This window comes from Lotus japonicus, chromosome 4 (genome assembly GCF_012489685.1).
Source record: "Lotus japonicus ecotype B-129 chromosome 4, LjGifu_v1.2".
NCBI lineage: Eukaryota > Viridiplantae > Streptophyta > Magnoliopsida > Fabales > Fabaceae > Lotus > Lotus japonicus.
The window spans coordinates 18723090-18742252 of NC_080044.1; the positions used below are offsets into that span (position 1 = coordinate 18723090).

At 35.2% G+C, this 19163-nt stretch overlaps 2 protein-coding genes and 2 long non-coding RNA genes across 5 annotated transcripts; 3 read left to right on the forward strand and 1 right to left on the reverse strand.

Moving 5' to 3' along the window:
• Positions 1-989: 989 nt before the first annotated feature.
• On the forward strand, positions 990-4226 carry LOC130710044 (uncharacterized). 2 transcript variants are annotated; one of them, XR_009010272.1, is made up of 3 exons: positions 990-1326; positions 3324-3589; positions 3672-4226. It is a non-coding gene; the product is annotated as an uncharacterized LOC130710044 (long non-coding RNA). The 2 variants fall into 2 exon arrangements; XR_009010273.1 differs by lacking the exon at positions 990-1326 and adding an exon at positions 1869-1901.
• A 5343-nt stretch (positions 4227-9569) lies between these two features.
• LOC130710943 (uncharacterized) lies at positions 9570-10836 on the reverse strand. Its single transcript, XR_009010511.1, has 2 exons — positions 9920-10836; positions 9570-9843 (listed from the first exon to the last, which is right to left on the reverse strand). It is a non-coding gene; the product is annotated as an uncharacterized LOC130710943 (long non-coding RNA).
• Positions 10837-10843: 7 nt separating this feature from the next.
• On the forward strand, positions 10844-13772 carry LOC130710942 (ferredoxin--NADP reductase, leaf isozyme, chloroplastic). The gene is made up of 9 exons (XM_057560341.1): positions 10844-11110; positions 11218-11455; positions 11532-11665; positions 11940-12018; positions 12182-12273; positions 12368-12445; positions 12978-13040; positions 13139-13373; positions 13488-13772. The coding sequence occupies exons 1-9, from the start codon at positions 11006-11008 to the stop codon at positions 13553-13555; spliced, it is 1092 nt and encodes a 363-aa protein (XP_057416324.1). The 5' UTR covers positions 10844-11005; the 3' UTR covers positions 13556-13772.
• A 1951-nt stretch (positions 13773-15723) lies between these two features.
• LOC130714440 (cold shock domain-containing protein 3) lies at positions 15724-17032 on the forward strand. Its single transcript, XM_057564336.1, has one exon. The coding sequence runs from the start codon at positions 15854-15856 to the stop codon at positions 16757-16759; it is 906 nt and encodes a 301-aa protein (XP_057420319.1). The 5' UTR covers positions 15724-15853; the 3' UTR covers positions 16760-17032.
• Positions 17033-19163: the final 2131 nt, after the last annotated feature.

Here is a 19163-nt window from a genome sequence, read left to right on the forward strand (position 1 = left end):
GCGGTTGAATTTGTTTCCTCACAACTTTTTTGCTCCCAACTGTTTTAAAAAAAAATTATTATTAACACATTTTTTAACATATTTTTCTATGAATAACATTTTTGGAAATTGAATGTGTTTTTAATAGTATCTTCTTTGAATAATATATTTTTTAAAAATTAATTATCTAATTATGTATACATATAATTTCTATGGTGAATTTTGTTGTACTCATAATATTTTTTTTGTATGATACCCACGTTAAGTAATCTCAATATAAATAAAAGGAGAACCCATTACAAGGAAAGTTTGACATGTGTCACTAGAGGAACCAACCCCTATTTTACGCCATGTTAGCAGAATAATTTAAAAAAAATCTAAAAGAAATTTGTAATACTATATTTAGCAACTTCCATCTTCACGTTGGCACGTGGACCTGAACACATGTGATGATGTGAATATGTGATACTGTTTCTTCCCTAGCGTGGTCCACAGCCTGTAAATCTCAATATAAATAAAAGGAGAACCCATTACAAGGAAAGTTTGACATGTGTCACTAGAGGAACCAACCCCTATTTTACGCCATGTTAGCAGAATAATTTAAAAAAAATCTAAAAGAAATTTGTAATACTATATTTAGCAACTTCCATCTTCACGTTGGCACGTGGACCTGAACACATGTGATGATGTGAATATGTGATACTGTTTCTTCCCTAGCGTGGTCCACAGCCTGTAAATGGAGGAAAATTGAAAAAAGAGAGAGTTAAAGATTGGCTAATTTAAACCTAAGTGTAGGTAATTAATGATAGCCTAAAACCTTCCTTGCCACACCAATGACCAATGAGCAAGCTTTATTTGAATTTTTCTGCTTTCAATCTCTATCTTCAAGAATTTATTTATTTTTACAAGAATCCGTAACTGCTGCATTAAATATTGTTGATTATTTTTTAAATTCCTCTTTATGAATTTACCCAAACCTCCCACAACACCCAATTAACGGATAGAGAAAATAGAGAAAACAACACGGCAAATTATCAGGGCAGCTTTGCGTGTTTTCTTTAACTGCAGCCTGCAACCATTAACTTTACGTGTTTATCAAAACTAACAACCCTTGCTTTTCTCTTCCATTTGTAGCCCTATCAATTGTAAACCATGATGCCTCCCTATAGTCAGCTACTCAAGATGATTTTAATTTGAAATTTGAAATTAGTGCATGCAAACCTTCTTGAACGATCTATAAATTGGGATGAATGGAAGCAGTTGTTGTGCGCATCTGGATTCAGACTTCGGAGGATGGCTGGCCGGATTTCTTGAAGGCAGAGTTGGAGGAATCTCTCACTCATAGAGGTATGAAGGAATTTTGCCTGCTGGGCATTTGCTTCAATTGATCTATATGCTCCAAAAGGATATCTCAAATGGTTTCTTTTCTCAAACAATTCCTGACTTATATGAAATTACATAATACATTTTTGCTTTACTTGATTATGTTCTCGGTTTTTTTTTTTGTTGTTGTTTGAGGTCCAAGTCCATTGGATGTTGGTAACAATTAAAAAAGACAGGTGTAAGAAGAGTTGTTGGACTTGGAAGGGTTATGTGAGGAAAGGTGGAGTTTGTACCATGAATAAAGATGATTTAGTTAACCAAATAACGTGCTTAGATGGTGGAGTTTGTTTATGGAATTTAATATGGTTGAGAACTAAATATAGGAGCTGCAAATTTTATTTCGTTGAATGAAGGTTCTGAAACATTAGCATTTAAACAATACATCTGATTTATCTACCAGTTGTTTTCTGCTATTTGCAGCTCTGTTTTGTCCTCAACTCTTCTAATTTGTTTAGCTCTCATTTTTACAGGGCTTTCCGTGTAGTAAGTTTCATCATGATGCATTATTTTCCTTTCGGGCTTGGATTTTTCTCCTCTCGGTAATCAAAGAAATCTTTGCTTTTAACCAAATTCACCAAGATTTTTTGTTTTAAAATAGACGCCTTTTTTCTTCGTCTCCTCAATTTACAATACGGAGTTTCAGGATCTCATATTTCTTTTAGGACTATATAAATGACATTTTCTTTCTTTCTTTTAGCTGCACTCTTATAATGTCATCAATACCTTTTTTTGTTGAAACTCATTGTTAAGAGCAGGAGAATACGATCTTGAATTTTACATGTCATGGGAAGGAGAATATGAATATGAGGGGCCTGGATATCTAGGAGAATATTTGATTTGTTAGGATTGATAGTTTAATATTCTGTTTACTCTATTTTAATTTGTAGAAATGCTTTTAAGGTTTTGGGTATTTAAATATTTTAAATGCTTTTTGTTGTGGTAGACTCTAATTTGTCATTGACACATTTTGATATAATTTTAGCTAATATTACAATATTAAAGTTCTTTTTATTGATGTACTTGGTTATCTTTTAGAAATGTCCATTAAGATATTAACTTTTTTATTTTGTTAAAAGCTCTAACCTTTTTGAGTTGTTTTAATCATAGGAATATATAAAAGTATGTAGAACTCCAATAATAAGGTGTAGGTGAAGCTATTTGTTTTAGATAGAGAAAAATTTGTTGTGTTCTCTTCAAGAGATGAATAGTGATAATATACTATTTAGAATTTTCGATACATTTTGAGGACCAAGTGATGTTATTAATCTTTTAATTGTTACTAAATATTTATGGACAACATGTGAATCATTTGCTCATGTGTTACATCAGTCTTTTGAGGTACTTAAAAGGATTTAAGTTCTATTCACTTCTCTTCTCTTTTTCGGTTTGTTGTGATCTTCATTGTCATTTCTTGATTTGTTTAGATAAAGAGGTCTAGAAACAAGTTCTTAGACAAATCTATTACTTATGAACAAAGGCATATGCAAGTTTTGACTACAAACACTCTTCTATCTATGACTTCATGATAGTTGAGTTTTTATAAGTTTCTATATGGTTCACTTTAGGAATCATGGATCTCTGCTATGTTACAAAAAATGATGTGGCTAAATGAAAAGGTGCTATGGGTGGTTTGTATTAGTTTTGTTGCTAATCCATTTTTGTGAAAGTTATCTAGAGTTGCTCTGTTAAATGGTGGATGATAGCCACCATTTTATTCATCGAGTGCGTGTATTTCAAATCACTTATGGGCTCTTGCTTTTTATCTATTCTATGAATGGGTTGTAAAATTGTTACTTGGTTTCATTCAATGATGATTTTGATAGATATGAATTTTGGAATTATATTCACAAAAATAGTAATTGGGGCTGAATGTGTGAGTTGTCATTCTCGCAAGATTCTATTCTTATCTTAAGACTCAATTTTGCTTAATAGTATACTTTGATGAGTTTCTTTATTTTCAGGACTAAATGAGACCACTTGCTCATAATCAAGTGTGATCTTCATCCTAGATATTTGGGACAACTTGACATAAAATTAATGGCCGAGTTGCCTTTTAACATGTACAAGTCTTTTCTAAGCATTGAAGTGGAACTTATGGAAGTGGTATGATAACACAATGTGAAATCAGAAGTATAATAGAATTGGTGCAGGAGTCATGTGTGATATATCAATTCGATGTGTTTGTAGAAGCTTTATAATGGTGTGGGACTTAACAAACGATCTTCAGGTTCATTTCTCTTTATGGTCTCTTGGTTGTGTAGGTTTTTTTGTGTTCTCTTACTGATGATTTGAAAATGTTTTATGGATAGAACAAATGGCAATGATGACAACGTCGCAGTATAAGGTGCAAAGGAGATAGAGCAGAAACAGATTGATGGGCAACTAGGGATTCTGCTATTTGATTTCCAACAAGCGAATATTGTGATTTGTGATGGAAGAATTGAAAGTGGAGTTGGAGAGAATAGCAGGTTATGAAACACAATATGGTGATATCCAAGAAAAATTTGATAACATGAAGAGTTACTTAGAGACTATATCAGTGCAGCTTGATGATTTCTTTAATGAAATAGTAGAAGGAATGTAGAAGTTTCTGGTCATGTGCTATCATAGGTAGAAAAAAATTTAGATATAGAGAAAAGGAACTAGAAAAAAAATGTTAAAAAAAGCACTGTCATCTTGGTTAACGCTTTGGGTCTCAAATTGTACAGGCTACAAGAGTTAGGCTAGATACTATTTTGGTGCAAAGTACTGCAAAATCTGTGGGATTCTTGATTATAGGCATGTATATAAATTATAATTTTAGGGACAAGTATAATTTTTAATTACATTTGAATTATTATTGAATAAGATCAAATTTTAACATAATGTTACTCTTGCTTTGAGGAAAATTAGAACATGTAGAAGCTGATGACTTCAATTGAAAGAAACATCTTTCAATCAAAAGGGAAAAATTCTCTATCTCCTGTTTTGTGAAGAGGGTAAAGGTGGGAATCCTATATCTATTTTAGATTTGGATTGCATGTGTTTTGTTAATTGATTGTTGATATATACTTATTGGGATGATTTGTAAGAAGAGGGAAATTAACATATTTCATTTAGGTATAATAATTTTTTTTAATTATTACAAGAAAAATAAACTTATTGAAATGTTTTATTATGAATAAACTTTACAGTGTAACTATTTTTTATAATTCTTAAATCATTTTTAAATAATTTCGATATTATCATGTTTATCATTTTTTAAAATTTTTATAATTATAATTTGTCATGTATATTTTAATAAAAAATATTGAAATGTATATAATCAAAATTGTATTGAATTCAAATTATTAAAATCTATGAAAATATGTTGTGCGAAATAGAAGGCACAATTATATAACATGTAATTTGACATATACTCCTATAAAATAAATGAAAAACATATAAAATTACAAAATAAATATGAACTTAATGATGATCTCCTTGGCCATTATGAATTTAAGCTCAAAAGATTACATTTGACAAAGAGTTTAATTTCTATGCACCGACGGTGTAAAGTTTTTTTACACCATCAACCAATCAGATTTCAAGGATGTGAGAAAATATCTCATTTTATTTAATTTCATTAATTGACGTGGCACATCCTTGAAATCTGATTGGTTGACGGTGTAAAAAAACTTTACACCGTCGGGACAGCTGACTTTTTCTCTTTGACAAATTATAAAAAGGTTACTATATGCTACTATGTTATATGTTAATTTCAAAATTTTCTAATGTATATCAGAGCAATAATGTGAATCATTTAATTATACTTATTATATACTTGCGGTGCCTGTCTGGTGCGAAGGTAAGAGAAGCTATGATTCCATCTAGGCCATCTCATAGTGAACGTTCTAAGAGACGAGCTTAGCTGAAGGTATTTTTGTGATATGTACTAACACAATATAAGGGAATTTGAGCGCCATATAATTGGTGATTGGCTACAGTTTGTTCACACAAATAATTTTTAAGAAGAAGATCTATTAATTTCCTTTGGCCTATGTTTGTATTGGTGGTGGACAAACTATGTGTTGTTATTTAGACCTCACTGATTCAGACAGTTTCTAATTTGCTCATTTGTATTGCCTAATATGTTTGGTCTATACATTATCATTACATTTTCCTAAACTTTGATTTTAATTTACAGTTTTATAATAATCTAAAACATCTATCCGTGCATCGCACGGGTCAATTGGAGGGGGCTACGACGGTGGTGGAAGGAACTGCTCAAGGTTTAATTAGCCACGATTTCAAGGGTGAAGGCTATGGAGATTCAATATAGTGCCTAAATCGGAAAACATGGTACCTGAGTTTATATATATGCATGATAATTTGATAGGGAAGAGTCAGGCGTGGACATCATCATTTGCAGACAAATCCAGATCCTGTTTCATCATTAACTGTGATAAAAAGGAATAGTATGACTAGCTTTCCGGAAAATGAGACGTATTTTCACGGGAAGTAATATATATTAAAATCTCCCATGAGGAACATTTTTTATGAAACAAAATTCATCCCATAACTAATGTAATCTTTTTTATATTTTAAGAATTTTTTTCATAATTATTGAAATATGTTCTACGGAAAAAAAATCTACCACGCTGAGTAATATTGTAAATGAAAATACTGAAATATTTAAACTATGAAAAAGTATTTTACAAAATATAATATTATATGAATAATTTTTCGTAATTTTTTCAAAACTTTTTGGAATGAATATATATAAAATTTCCATAGTTTGATATATGAACACACACATATATATATAATATATTATGCATATATTTATGTTTAAATTATAAGGTAAGGAGCTCCCATAAGGTGGAATATCTTACATGAAAATATTATCATGTTAAAACTAATACTTAAATTACAGGTGAAAAGTTGCTACGGGTAATTTATAAGAACATTTAGTATATTTTTAAATTGTTTTTGAATATTTTGAGGATTATATTTTTTTGGTTACAACGGAAAATTATTTTGAGGACTAAATAGGGAAAATACTTTCCATTTAATGGGGTTGCTGGCTGGTTGGCGAGGTGGGGTAATTTCACTTTTGCGTCTGTTGTTTAGGTTTTTGAGATTCCACCGATAGAGCTTGAAACTCTGGTGTTGACGAACGCTCTGCTTGCTGTGTAATTATTCTTTTATTTTCATGTAATTTTTCGATGAAGTAAAAAAAGAAGGGAAAAATACTTTCACGGGGAGTAATATATATTAAAACCTCCCATGGGATAAATTATTTTCAGGATAAAACTAATATAATTTAAGTATTTTTTCATAATTTCATTTGCTTTTGGGTGTTTGTAAGGGGGGTTTTGGCTATGTAGTATGATGTGTTGACCCCTTTGAGATTTGGGTACTCTTTTTCCTTACTAGGATTTTTTCCCAATGGGTTTTTTTCCTTCTAAGGTTTTAATGAGGCCCTCTCTCAAAGTCAATATGTGGTCATTGGGTGGGGGTTTGTATGCGACACAGACATGTGATTCGTTGCTAGCCTGTTTTTGGAGGCTTTCTAATAATATGTTATTCAGTTTTCAAAAAAAAAGTATTTTTTCATAATTTTTTAATTTATTTTAGGTGTAAATATTTAAAATGGTATGAAAGTATGATAGTGGAAATATGTCATTAAAAAAATTCTCATGTGGAGGGATATTTTACATGATTTTTTGAAATCAGATATTTTAAATGAAAAAACTTTCATATTTAAACTAAAAAATATATTAGAGAATATAAGGAGTACTTCTAAACATAATTATATATATATATATAAAAGTTACACGGTAAAAAGCCCCTGCAACCCCCTATTTTAAGGTAAACTTTCATAAAATTTATTGCCAAACAAATTATGTAATTTAAAATCTTTTGGTATGTATCTTATAAGAGTTTAATGGATATGCACTGACAGTGTAAAATAGTTTTACATAGTCATCCAATCAAAGCATGCCACATAGGAGAGATAATTACATTTGACTTTAATTTTAATTAAAAGAATAAGATATTTTCTGATTTGGCGGAACTCAATTGGATGTCTGTGTAAAACTATTTTGCACTGTCAGTGCATATCTATTAAACTCATCTTATAAAAGATAAATGAAAAAATATGATTAAAATTAATTTTCAGAAAAACTCCCCGTGCATCGCACGAGTCACTTTATTTTCTTATAATCTAAATTTTCATTTAAAATATATTTATATCAATGCTGTCAGCTTAATACGATATTGAAAAATATATTATATATTAATGAGCCGTATAACAAGTAGAAGAGATTTTTTTTTTACATAAAAAAGATACAACCGGAAGAGAATTAAGTATTATGAATATATGATAAATAGTTCAAATATAATTTTATTTCAAATATAATAATTTTACAAAAATTTCAGAAAATACTATCCGTGCATGGCACGGGTTAGTATACTAGTTAAGTATAAAGAGAGAAGATGAATATAGCGAGATTTTGAGACTGTGACTGTGACTGACAAAGGAAGAGTGATTTTTTTTTTTTATTTGCCTAAAGCTTATAGGGAGGACGAGATTTGGAATCGTGGCCGATGAGGTTCCGGCGCAAAGGAGATGAATGGGTAGGATATGTGTCAACGATTACTTAGAAAATAGTGATAATAATATTAATGATTAAAATTTATAAAAGAAAATATTAATACAAACATATAAATGCTGACTTAATAACTACACGTAAGCTTTGTATTGGTACACATTATTTCAAGTTGATTTCAATTAAGGTAAAGATCCAACTTTTTTTCTTAAAAAATATCATTGAAAAAATATATCATGTGAAGTGTAGAACATAGTATTTTGCTTTGTACCAAAAATATATCATGTGAAATGTAGAAAAGAAGTAAAGAACAGAGTATTTTCCTTACAAAAAGAACAGAGTATTTTGCTTTCTACCTAGGGATGTCAATGAGTATGGGTGGGCATGAATTGTATATAACCACCACCCGCTTCACACGTAAAAATTTATATCCGTATCCGCTTCATACCCACATGGATATCTATTAAGTGGATTTTAACTGAATTTTAAAATATCTGTGGATATCCATGGGCACCCGACACCCATAAACATAAATGAATTTACATGGATTTGTTCAAAAGAAAATTATATTAAAAGTAAAATTTAAGATTGAACTTTACGGTCAATCAATGTGTGTAGGAAAATACTTATTTCCTACCCTTTTTTGGGTCTAAGGGATTTTTTTCACCATTACCATTGTATAAGTTTACTTGAAGGAGAACTATAACTCAAACACAAATTCACTAGATATTAGACTTAATATACATCTATATATATATATATGTATAAAGATATTTCAGTATTTTATATATCGGGTGAGTATCCATGGGTATAGATACATCTATATCCGTACCCGCCCTATTAATAAATGGATAGTGAAAATATTCATTAATAAATCCATGGATACCCGTGGGCGCGGGTAATTTCACCGTAGCGGATTTTTATCGGTGGGTATCGACAAATGTCAGTAATTTTGACATCTATAAAAATAAAAACAGAGAATGTTGCTAATAATATTGAGAAGGGTTAAACCTGGAAACCGTCCTTAAACTTTAAGCGAGATTTGATTTCCGTCCCTCGCCGGAAAATCTTCCTAGCGCCACCCTCAGATTACCTTTTTTGTTTGGAAACCGTCCTTGCCGTTAAAAACCTCCGGCCGCCGTGTCTAGGTGTCCGTTTTGGACCTGCCACGTCATTTCATTAAATGACGTGTAATTTTTTTTTTAAATAAAATAAAAACTAAAAATTTTAATTTTAATTAACTCCTCCAATTCTTTTCTAATTAAAACTAACCCCATAATCTTCTTCACCTTCCTCTAATTCTTTTCTAATTAAAACTAACCCCATAATCTTCTTCACCTTCTTCAAATCTTCATCATATTCCAGAATCATCTTCACCTCAATCTTCAATTCTTCATCATCATTTTTCCAACACCTTCCCCCACCCACCACACCCACCACCACGCCTCCAACCTTACTCCCACAGCCCCAACCTCATCTTCCCCCACCCACCAAAGTTGCAGGATCAAATCAAGTTCAACAAAAAACTGCAAAAAAAATCAAAACTAATTTTTTTTGTCAGCAAAAGTGAAATTGAATTAAACGGGGAGTACTTGGGGGTACTCCAAACCCATTACAATTTACAAAGACCAAACAGAAAAGGAAAACTACAAGAGCTGGTTCCCACACTTGGATAAACACTGTTTCAAAATACAAAAACTACAACCTTCAAGCAATTACAAACACAGGACCCATTCGCAACACAAAGAATCAAGACAGGGTGATAAGACTTAGTCTTTAAATAGACAAACAACACTTCTTCAATTTCATCAAGATAACACTCCACGGCCTTTATCCAAATTCCCACTTCAGCAGCAAATTAAGCCACAACCAGAGATTCTGATATGAATTTGCTGCAAAAGAATTGAACCTGTAATTGAAGAAAAAGAGGAGAAATTATCACTTTTTCAATTGAATTTGAGGGAAGAGAATCAAAAGCATCTTACAATTTGGACGGAGGAGAGAAGAAGCAATGGAATTGGGGCAGTGTTCGATCCCCAACCTCATCTTCAACACCCACAGCCACCGCCTCCAACCTAACCCACCACCCCCAACCTCACCCATAATCTGATCCCCAGGATGCAAAAGACCAGACCCATACTGCTATTGTTGTTGTTCCTAGTGGCGGTTTCACTGTTGAATCCAGATCTGAGTGACGCCAGACAAGGACGGAGGCGCGGTTGCTGCAAGAAGGGCGACCAAGGGCGGCGATGCCAGAGTGGGGAGTGGCGACGCTTGGGGTCGAGCGCGGGGTGGATACAAGCAAGGACCAGTGGCGGCGCTGTGGTTACCAGAGGCGCGTTGGGCTCGCGAATAAGGCAAGCGGCCGGCGGCCGGAGGAGCGGTGCACAGGGGTGCGTCGCGGACGTGGTGGGCAGCGGCTGGAGGATCTGTGGTTGTGTTGTGATGTTGAAGTTGTTCAACATAGCATTATTTCACTCCCAAAGAGTTTGAAGAAGGAGAAGTAAAAACTGAATTTTTTTTTTTGAAACTGCTTATATTACTGATTGATTTTTAATTTTTTGATTAGTTCATTATTAGTTTAGGGGGCTTAATTAGTTGATTATTAGTTTAGGGGGCTTAATTAGAAATTTAAAAAATTTATTTTTAATTTTTTTATTTTATTTAAATGACACGTCATTTAATGAAATGACGTGGCATGGCCACATAGGACGGTTGGCACGGTGACCGGAGGTAAATCGGCGGCAAGGACGGTTTTCAAACAAAAAATGTAGTTTGAGGGTGGCGCTAGGAAGATTTTCCGGCGAAGGACGGAAATCAAATCTCGCTTAAAGTTCAGGGATGGTTTTCAGGTTTAACCCTATTGAGAATAGAAGAAATATGTGAAGTGAGATAACACTTCCGCTTATCCAAACATAATATCCTCCACCCCATTGGTTTCCAATTTCATCCACTCAATCTTATAATCCTCAGTGCATCAAGAATCTTCATACTTCATTCCCTACCACGTTTCATCATCGCTTCATATATCATTGCCTTCTCTCTCTGTCTCTCCTTCTAATCTTTTTCCAATGGCTGCCGCAGTAACTGCTGCAGTTTCCTTTCCATCCACCAAATCCACCTCTCTCACAAGCAGAACCTCCATCGTTGCCCCAGAGAGAGTTGTGTTCAAGAAGGTAGTTAGTTACTTGTGTTTTGTATTGTACCAGCTGATAATTGAGGTTGAAAATGTGTTTGATTTGTTGAATTGTGATCTGGGTTATCCTCCTTTCTCTGTTTTCAGGTTCCATTGCAATACACTAGTGGAAGGGTTGTTTCCATCAGGGCTCAAGTCACCACTGACACTGATACACAGGCTCCACCAGCTAAGGTTGAGAAGGTGCACAAGAAACAGGAGGAAGGTGTGGTTGTGAACAAGTTCAAACCAAAGAATCCATATATTGGAAGAGTCCTTCTCAACTCAAAGATCACTGGAGATGATGCTCCTGGAGAAACATGGCATATGGTCTTCAGCACTGAAGGTGAGAGCCTTTTTGACTTTACTGTCCATGCAGGATGATGCAGATTACTGACAAACTGTTTGTGTATTTGTCTCAGGGGAGGTTCCTTACAGAGAGGGACAATCAATTGGGGTGATTCCAGAAGGTATTGACAAGAATGGCAAACCACACAAACTGAGATTGTATTCCATTGCCAGCAGTGCCCTTGGTGACTTTGGAGACTCTAAGACTGTGAGTTTCATGTTATTTATTTACAATCACAAATTAATGGGGTTTAATTGTTTAGAAGTTAAGGCATCATTAATCTTTTGTCAACTTTGTTGCGTCATGTTTTAACCTTGCTTGTCTATTGTACATCTCAGCTAATTTGAGACTTGAGTCTTTGTTGGATACTAACTTTCTTCTGCTGAAAGATGAAGATCAACACTTCAATTGTGCAACAATTTATATTCCTTACACTGAGACATTGATTTGTTTTCAATCTCACATGATTGCATTCATTCAGGTTTCTCTTTGCGTGAAACGGCTAGTGTACACAAACGATAGCGGAGAAATTGTCAAGGGAGTCTGCTCAAACTTCTTGTGTAAGGATGAATAGTTTTAGTTTTTGTGCAATGTGACTGAAGAAATTTGGCTGTGTTTTGGATCCGAAACTTGTTTAAACCTAGGTCTTTTATGGGTTTGGATCACTAATGATATATACAGATTTACCTCTTCTTACCAATTATTTGTGTCCCCTTCATCCAGGTGACTTGAAGCCAGGATCTGAAGTAACAATCACTGGACCTGTTGGGAAAGAAATGCTTATGCCAAAAGATCCTAATGCCACCGTCATCATGGTACATTATCATTTAATAGACAATGAATATCTTATTTGGTGGTCATTGCTTTTGTCTTGATTTTCACCATTGATCATTGGAATTTTCTTCATAGTTGGCAACTGGAACTGGGATTGCCCCATTTCGCTCATTTTTATGGAAAATGTTCTTCGAGAAGCATGATGACTACAAGGTAAGTGTTTGCAAAATCTAAAACCCTTGTTGACTTCTAAGTATCTGGCATTAACCAGATTCAGGACAATATGCTGTGGAGTGCATAGAATAACTTAACCGTACCATATAACAGACTTGATGACTGGTCATTGGAGACTACTTATTATAAATCATATTTGTTCATAGGATCCAAAGGATGAGTAGGGGCCAGGTTTCCACCTGAGTTATTGCTCAAGAAGCACACATTTTCTGTAGCCAATTAGCATAGGGAAATATGTTTTCATAGCCGGAACCCCGGATCAAGAAGAAAGATTGTGTTAGACTTTCAGTAGTCAACGTAAAGCTGACCATATCTTTAATATGAATCAAACATCACAGGCGTCGAGTTATCTATATAGCCGACCTCACTTAAAGGCACAAGACTTTGTCGTTGTTGTTTTAGCATAGGGAAACCACCTTGACTACTGCATAACAACATAAACTTAGCATTATCAGAATGTGTTTGTATGTGACCACATTTGATTATTGACCTTGTTTTGACATATTTGTAGTTCAATGGTTTGGCATGGCTCTTCTTGGGTGTCCCAACAAGCAGCTCTCTGCTTTATAAGGAGGTGAGAAGAATCAGATTCTCACAATTTTTTAAGCCATGTTGTTTCTTTCATGGTATATACTGACACATACTGACACAACTGCAATTTGTATTGGGCAGGAATTTGAAAAGATGAAGGAGAAATCACCTGAAAACTTCAGGTTGGACTTTGCTGTGAGCAGAGAGCAAACAAATGATAAAGGAGAGAAGATGTACATCCAAACCCGTATGGCTCAATATGCAGAAGAGCTGTGGCAACTACTTAAGAAAGACAACACTTTTGTGTACATGTGTGGACTGAAAGGGATGGAAAAGGGAATTGATGACATTATGGTGTCATTGGCTGCCAGAGATGGTAAGACTCATTTTTTTCTTTCTCCACACTTGAAGAGAAACCTCTTTTCTTTTTGGTGCACCATTTGGAGAGAAACTTTATTCATCATATATTGTGTTTCATTATGTACTGTAGGCATTGATTGGATTGAGTACAAGAGGCAATTGAAGAAAGCAGAGCAATGGAATGTTGAAGTCTATTAATTTCAGTTCCACTTGCACAGATATCAAGTCCTACTTTATGCAGTAACAAATCTATCACCCCTCTTGCATTCTGTAGGTATATGCAGCCCTGTAATTTTTCTATGATGATATATTTTTTTTACACTGTTGATGAACAACTGTTGTGAAAGCCCGACAAGAAGTAATATTTTTGAGGGATGAATGATGTTATATAGACGAATCCAACTTCACTGTACCACTTTCCATCTTCCATCTTATGCTGAGGTATAGTAAAAATATACTCGGGGCTTGATGCCTATACAATACATTATGAGTTTATCAATTGTTCGATACTAATATTGTATTGTATAGGTTTATCCATCAATCCACTCTAATACATTAAAATGATGGATTATTTAATCCACCATATAGATGATGAAAAAGACTTTATAAGATTGTGACATATAAGCTTCTTGAAATTATTTAATGAATCCACTGCCGCAACCACCCTCAACCACTGCCACCATTACGACTAGTGCCATTGCCACCATTGTTGTTACTGCCATCGCCACCACCACCACCAATTGCACCGCCATTATCACCACCTCCACCCACCGTCTTCACCACCACAACCCTACAACACTGCCGCTACCACCACTACCACCGCATTACAAACTAGACTTCAATTCCATAACACATGAGCCAGTAGTTGGAGCCTTGGAGCTCCTCATTCGGTGTCTCAGTATCCACATATGAACCATGACATTAATGAGTAGTTGGAGCTCCTCATTCGTTGTCCCAGAAAACAATGAGGAGGAGGAGGAGGATGCGTAGTAGTAAAAAGGGTAAAAAGAATGACATTATCGACGGTTAAAATTGTTGGTAAATTAGCTTTGGCTAAAACCGTCAGTAAATTACTAACGGCTTTACAGTAATAAATTACCGAGGAGTCCAATATCCAATATCCACGACTTTTTGGCCGTTGGAAACAATGGATTACTCGATTTTTGGTGCTTATCAAGCCTTTTTAAGCCGTCACTAATTACAAGTTTTTTTGTAATGACAACAAACCCACCTTCATTGAATTTTGTTTTTATGATTTTATATCCGAATTTTTTCAAACTCAAACGAAGAGAATGGATCCTCTCCAGCCCAAACTCTCTACATCTCTATGCAGCAGTATTGTCCACCATTGGATGAATCCAACGATTCAAATTTATAAAAATTAAATAATTAAAAAATGAGCAAATTGAGGGTCTTCTCCGTTTAGAACATCGCGTGAGCCCCATCTCTAGCGTTTACTCCTCCCATCACAAGTATCATCATCTTCTATGTTGGGGAATACAATGTTTGATAGATAAAAAATGGCAGAGTCATTGGTGTATGGAATTTGTTTATAAAAAAAATTGGTGTATGAAATTTGTGTGCTAAACTGCTAATTAACGTGATGATGAAAAAAGGAGGTTGATGTGTGACCGGAGTTGCCCTCTGCTCAAACAGTAGCAGTGGCTTTAACTTGATTAGATTATCTTTTAATTGTTTGATAAATCTGAAACGTTGGTTTCATCCAATGGTAGAAAAGAAAACACTGCTGCAGAGAGATGTAGAGAGTTTGGGCTGCAGAGAATCCAGATCCCTCAAACGAATACCCTGAATTAACAATCCTAATCGATTTCATAAATAATGTAAATACAAAATAATAATGATAATTTCATAAGCTTGAAATTTCCTAAATGGTTAAAATTAAAAAAGATACTCTCAATTCAATTAAAAATTCTTAAATCATCTCATGTACATATAATTTAAAATACGATTTCAAAAAAAAATTAAAATACATTCAGATTTAAATTTACAAAGATATACGCTATGTATAAGATTTAAACATATATTTTAATACATGATTTCTAATCGTGAATTTTAATATAATTTTTCAAATTCAATGATTACATAATCTACAATTTGTTCATCATATCATGTTTAAATTCAGATTCAAATTATGTCCTGTGAAAGGGGATTAAAAAACGACTCAAATCGTGCTTGAGTATAAAATAGAAGAAAATAAAATAAAATAATTTGATATAATATAATATAGTATAATAAAATATAATATAGTAAAATATAGTATAATATAATATATTATTTTGATGATAAATATTATTAATATTAATGTAGGGATTAGATTAGGATTCAGTAGTTGATGTGAATATCTAGAATGAATCAATCAGTATAAATAGAGAGAGAAGCCCTAGGGGTTATTTGCTCTTGTTCTTGGTGTTCTGTTTTCTTGGCGATTCGTTCCGCCACTTGTGACGGTGTCTAGGGTTTCCGAATCGCAATCCAATGGCGGAAGAGAGATTCAGCGGCGTCGTTCAGTGGTTCAACAATGTCAAGGGTTTCGGCTTCATCAAGCCCGATGACGGCGGAGAAGATCTCTTCGTCCACCAATCCTCCATCAGATCCGACGGCTACCGAACCCTCCTCGAAGGCGATCTCGTCGAGTTCTCCATCGCCACCGGCGACAACGACAAGACCAAAGCCGTCGATGTCACCGGCCCCAACGGCGCCGCTCTCCAGCCCACTCGCAAGGATTCCGCCCCGCGCGGATTCGGCGGATGGAGGGGCGGCGAGAGGCGTAACGGTGGAGGAGGCGGCGGCGGCGGTGGTGGTTGCTACAACTGTGGCGACACTGGGCATCTGGCTAGGGATTGCCACCGGAGCAATAACAACGGTGGAGGCGGAGGCGGCGCTGCGTGCTACAACTGCGGTGATGCTGGCCATCTGGCTAGGGATTGCAACCGGAGCAACAACAACTCCGGCGGAGGCGGCGCTGGATGCTACAACTGTGGCGACACTGGGCATCTGGCCAGGGACTGCAACCGGAGCAACAACAGCGGCGGAGGTGGAGGCGGAGGCGGCGCGTGTTACACTTGCGGTGGGTTTGGGCATCTGGCTAGGGACTGCATGCGCGGAGGCAATGGTGGCGGCGGTGGTCCAGGAAGCGCGTCTTGCTTCAGATGCGGTGGGATCGGGCACATGGCGAGGGACTGCGCAACCGCGAAGGGTCCGAGCAGCGGTGGAGTCGGCGGCGGAGGTTGCTTTCGATGCGGGGAGGTTGGTCACTTGGCTAGGGATTGTGATGGTGGCGTTGCTGTCAGTGGTGGTGGTGGGAATGCTGGGAGAAACACATGCTTCAATTGTGGGAAGCCTGGGCATTTTGCTAGGGAATGCATTGAAGCCTCTGGGTGAAAGTGCAGTGAAGATTTGAAGAGGGAGGTTGCTTTTTGCTGAGGATAAGAGGTGGAATAGTACATAGCATATTATCTCTTTTTTGGCACCTTTTAACAGTTAGCTTATTAGTCTCTCTTATTATTATTATTATTCTGATATTTTGGGAAGTTTATACATGAGATGTTATGGCAATTGCTGTGGTTTTGGTTTGACCCTGTTACTGGTTTACATGATGCCTTTTGTGGTTTTCGTTATAGTTGTTACTTGACTGTTAGACCTTGCTTCCGATTATTACTCTCTTGGTCAGTTGAAATTTTAGATCCTGAAGTTGAATGTGTTGATTGATTAGACTGAAGTTTGTTTCAATTTGGATGGTAGGCGAGTTAAAATCATAATGCCAATCTTATGCCTTTCCAAAGATGCTAATCTAAATCCAATTATAGATATTGTAGCAGTAATTCACTAATTCTCATTGGGTCTGGACTTCATGGTTGATTCTTTGTAACATTAATTTGGATTGAGGCTTGCAATAATGGGTACTAAGATTGACTCATGTGTATTTTTTCCTCTTGAAAACATGAATGTCACATTGTTATTTTCCGATCTATCTTGACCTTTTAAGTATATTGATTTTCCATCCTGTGTCGCCTTTGCAACTCTTCCTTAGAGTCTTGGACATACTTCCCCTGAAACTATGTCAAACTTTTTATTGGCTTCTTTCATAATTTTATTCCCAGGTGCTATATTCTGGCAAATCTTTTGAGTTGCTGTTGGGATATTAGGATGCATCTCCTATTAGGATAGCTAGATTTGGTTATTTTTGCACTAGATTTACTGGGTTAATATTTTGTGTTCTTAAAAGGAAATTCCCCAATTCCCCCCTGTTTTGAACTCTGTATATGTGAAACTGTGAATCAGTAGTCTTTGTAGTTGGAAATTGATGTAGTCACTATTGTCAACCATTTTGAGCCATTGGATCAAGATTGGACGGCTCATAGTTATTCTTGGTATAACTCCTTGATCTTCATTCAACAGCTCAAATTGACTTACTTTTGGTAGTGACTGCATGCATTCTTTGCTGCAAGAAATTCAATTTCTGAAACTGTTTTTCTCTTCAGTCCTGTCCTCTTAATTTGCTCAGGCATCTACCTGTAACTTCTGGGAAATCATGTTCACACAGAATTTTGTTTGCCAACCTAGTTCTTATGTTCTAGTTTCTGTTTCGTGTTTAACCTACACTGGATCAGGCTCTGTGCAAGCAAGTCCTACCTGTTCAAAATCTAGGATACTGAATAAGAAACCAGCTTGTCAATGATGGAATTGATTGTGACTGTTCTCTTTTATGTACTGGAGTGATCACTTTTTTCCCGGTTGAGTTGGGTTGGGCCCTATGTTTTCAATAGAATCTGAACCAAACAAAATTGACCAAAATTGCATGAGTTAGGTCTTATGTTTCTTGCATGGATGCGCCTAATGAGCTGAAATAGTGAACAACAGGATACAATACTCTCTTATGTAAGTAAGACACCACTCTTTTAATTCTTCATGGAGCTGTCAATTTGGGTTCCAACCCAGCCCAACCTTGGCTTGCCAGTATGATTTGATTGTAGTCGATTTTGTTTGGTTCATAGCTCAACCTTATGCTATTTAATTAGATTCTGAGGTGCGATTTTGAAAGGCGTGATTGAAACCAAACAGCATGATTGAAAGGCCCAAAGTTCACAAAATTGGGCCTCATATGATTGGGCTATTCTTGTTTCTTGTTCACGCATTGGGGTGTGAAGGGGTTTTGTCCTCTTTCAATCAATAAACGGTTTCGACCAAAAAAATTCAATAAACGGTTTTTTGCCCTTTCCACTATTTTTTTTTTGCCTCAGCCCTTTCCACTATTTAGAATTCAGTGAATTGACTTGATTTTTCTTGATTTTTTATTCATTTAGGAATGGTCCAAAAAAAGGTTAATTTAGGAATGGTCCAATAGTGAATATGTCTATATTTTTATGTAACTCAACTTTGCTGAAAGTAAAACCATGAATAGATAATACAACTTACTCAACATTATTATGTTATTAGAAATAACACAATTTTAATAATTAGATTACGTATCTACAGATTCATGTATATAGGAAGTATCTTCTTTTTTAATTATGTTGTAAATATAAATATAATATATTTCTATATGCTTGTAACTTGTAAGGATGATGTGTTAGTCTTGTTCCCTCAAATGATTTAGAAAATCTCTTCTTTAAATTTATCTAGGACCTTTTTCCTAGTTGGTATCGAAGTGCGCAAGTCCTACTTTTGCTTCGTGTCCTGATCCAATGTCTATTGATTTGGTGTAGTGATCTAATGGTTCTCCAGCAATTAGTTGTCTCAATCACACTTTTTATAAAGCCTTTATTCTTATTCTGAGTACCTTAGT

Bases quoted from the DNA above. Each gene is read 5' to 3' on its own strand.
- LOC130714440 (XM_057564336.1), top strand. From the start codon at position 15,854: ATGGCGGAAGAGAGATTCAGCGGCGTCGTTCAGTGGTTCAACAATGTC.
- LOC130710942 (XM_057560341.1), top strand. From the start codon at position 11,006: ATGGCTGCCGCAGTAACTGCTGCAGTTTCCTTTCCATCCACCAAATCC. The intron at 11,111-11,217 runs GTAGTTAGTTAC...CTCTGTTTTCAG, and splicing joins AGAGAGTTGTGTTCAAGAAG to GTTCCATTGCAATACACTAG. The intron at 11,666-11,939 runs GTGAGTTTCATG...GCATTCATTCAG, and splicing joins ACTTTGGAGACTCTAAGACT to GTTTCTCTTTGCGTGAAACG.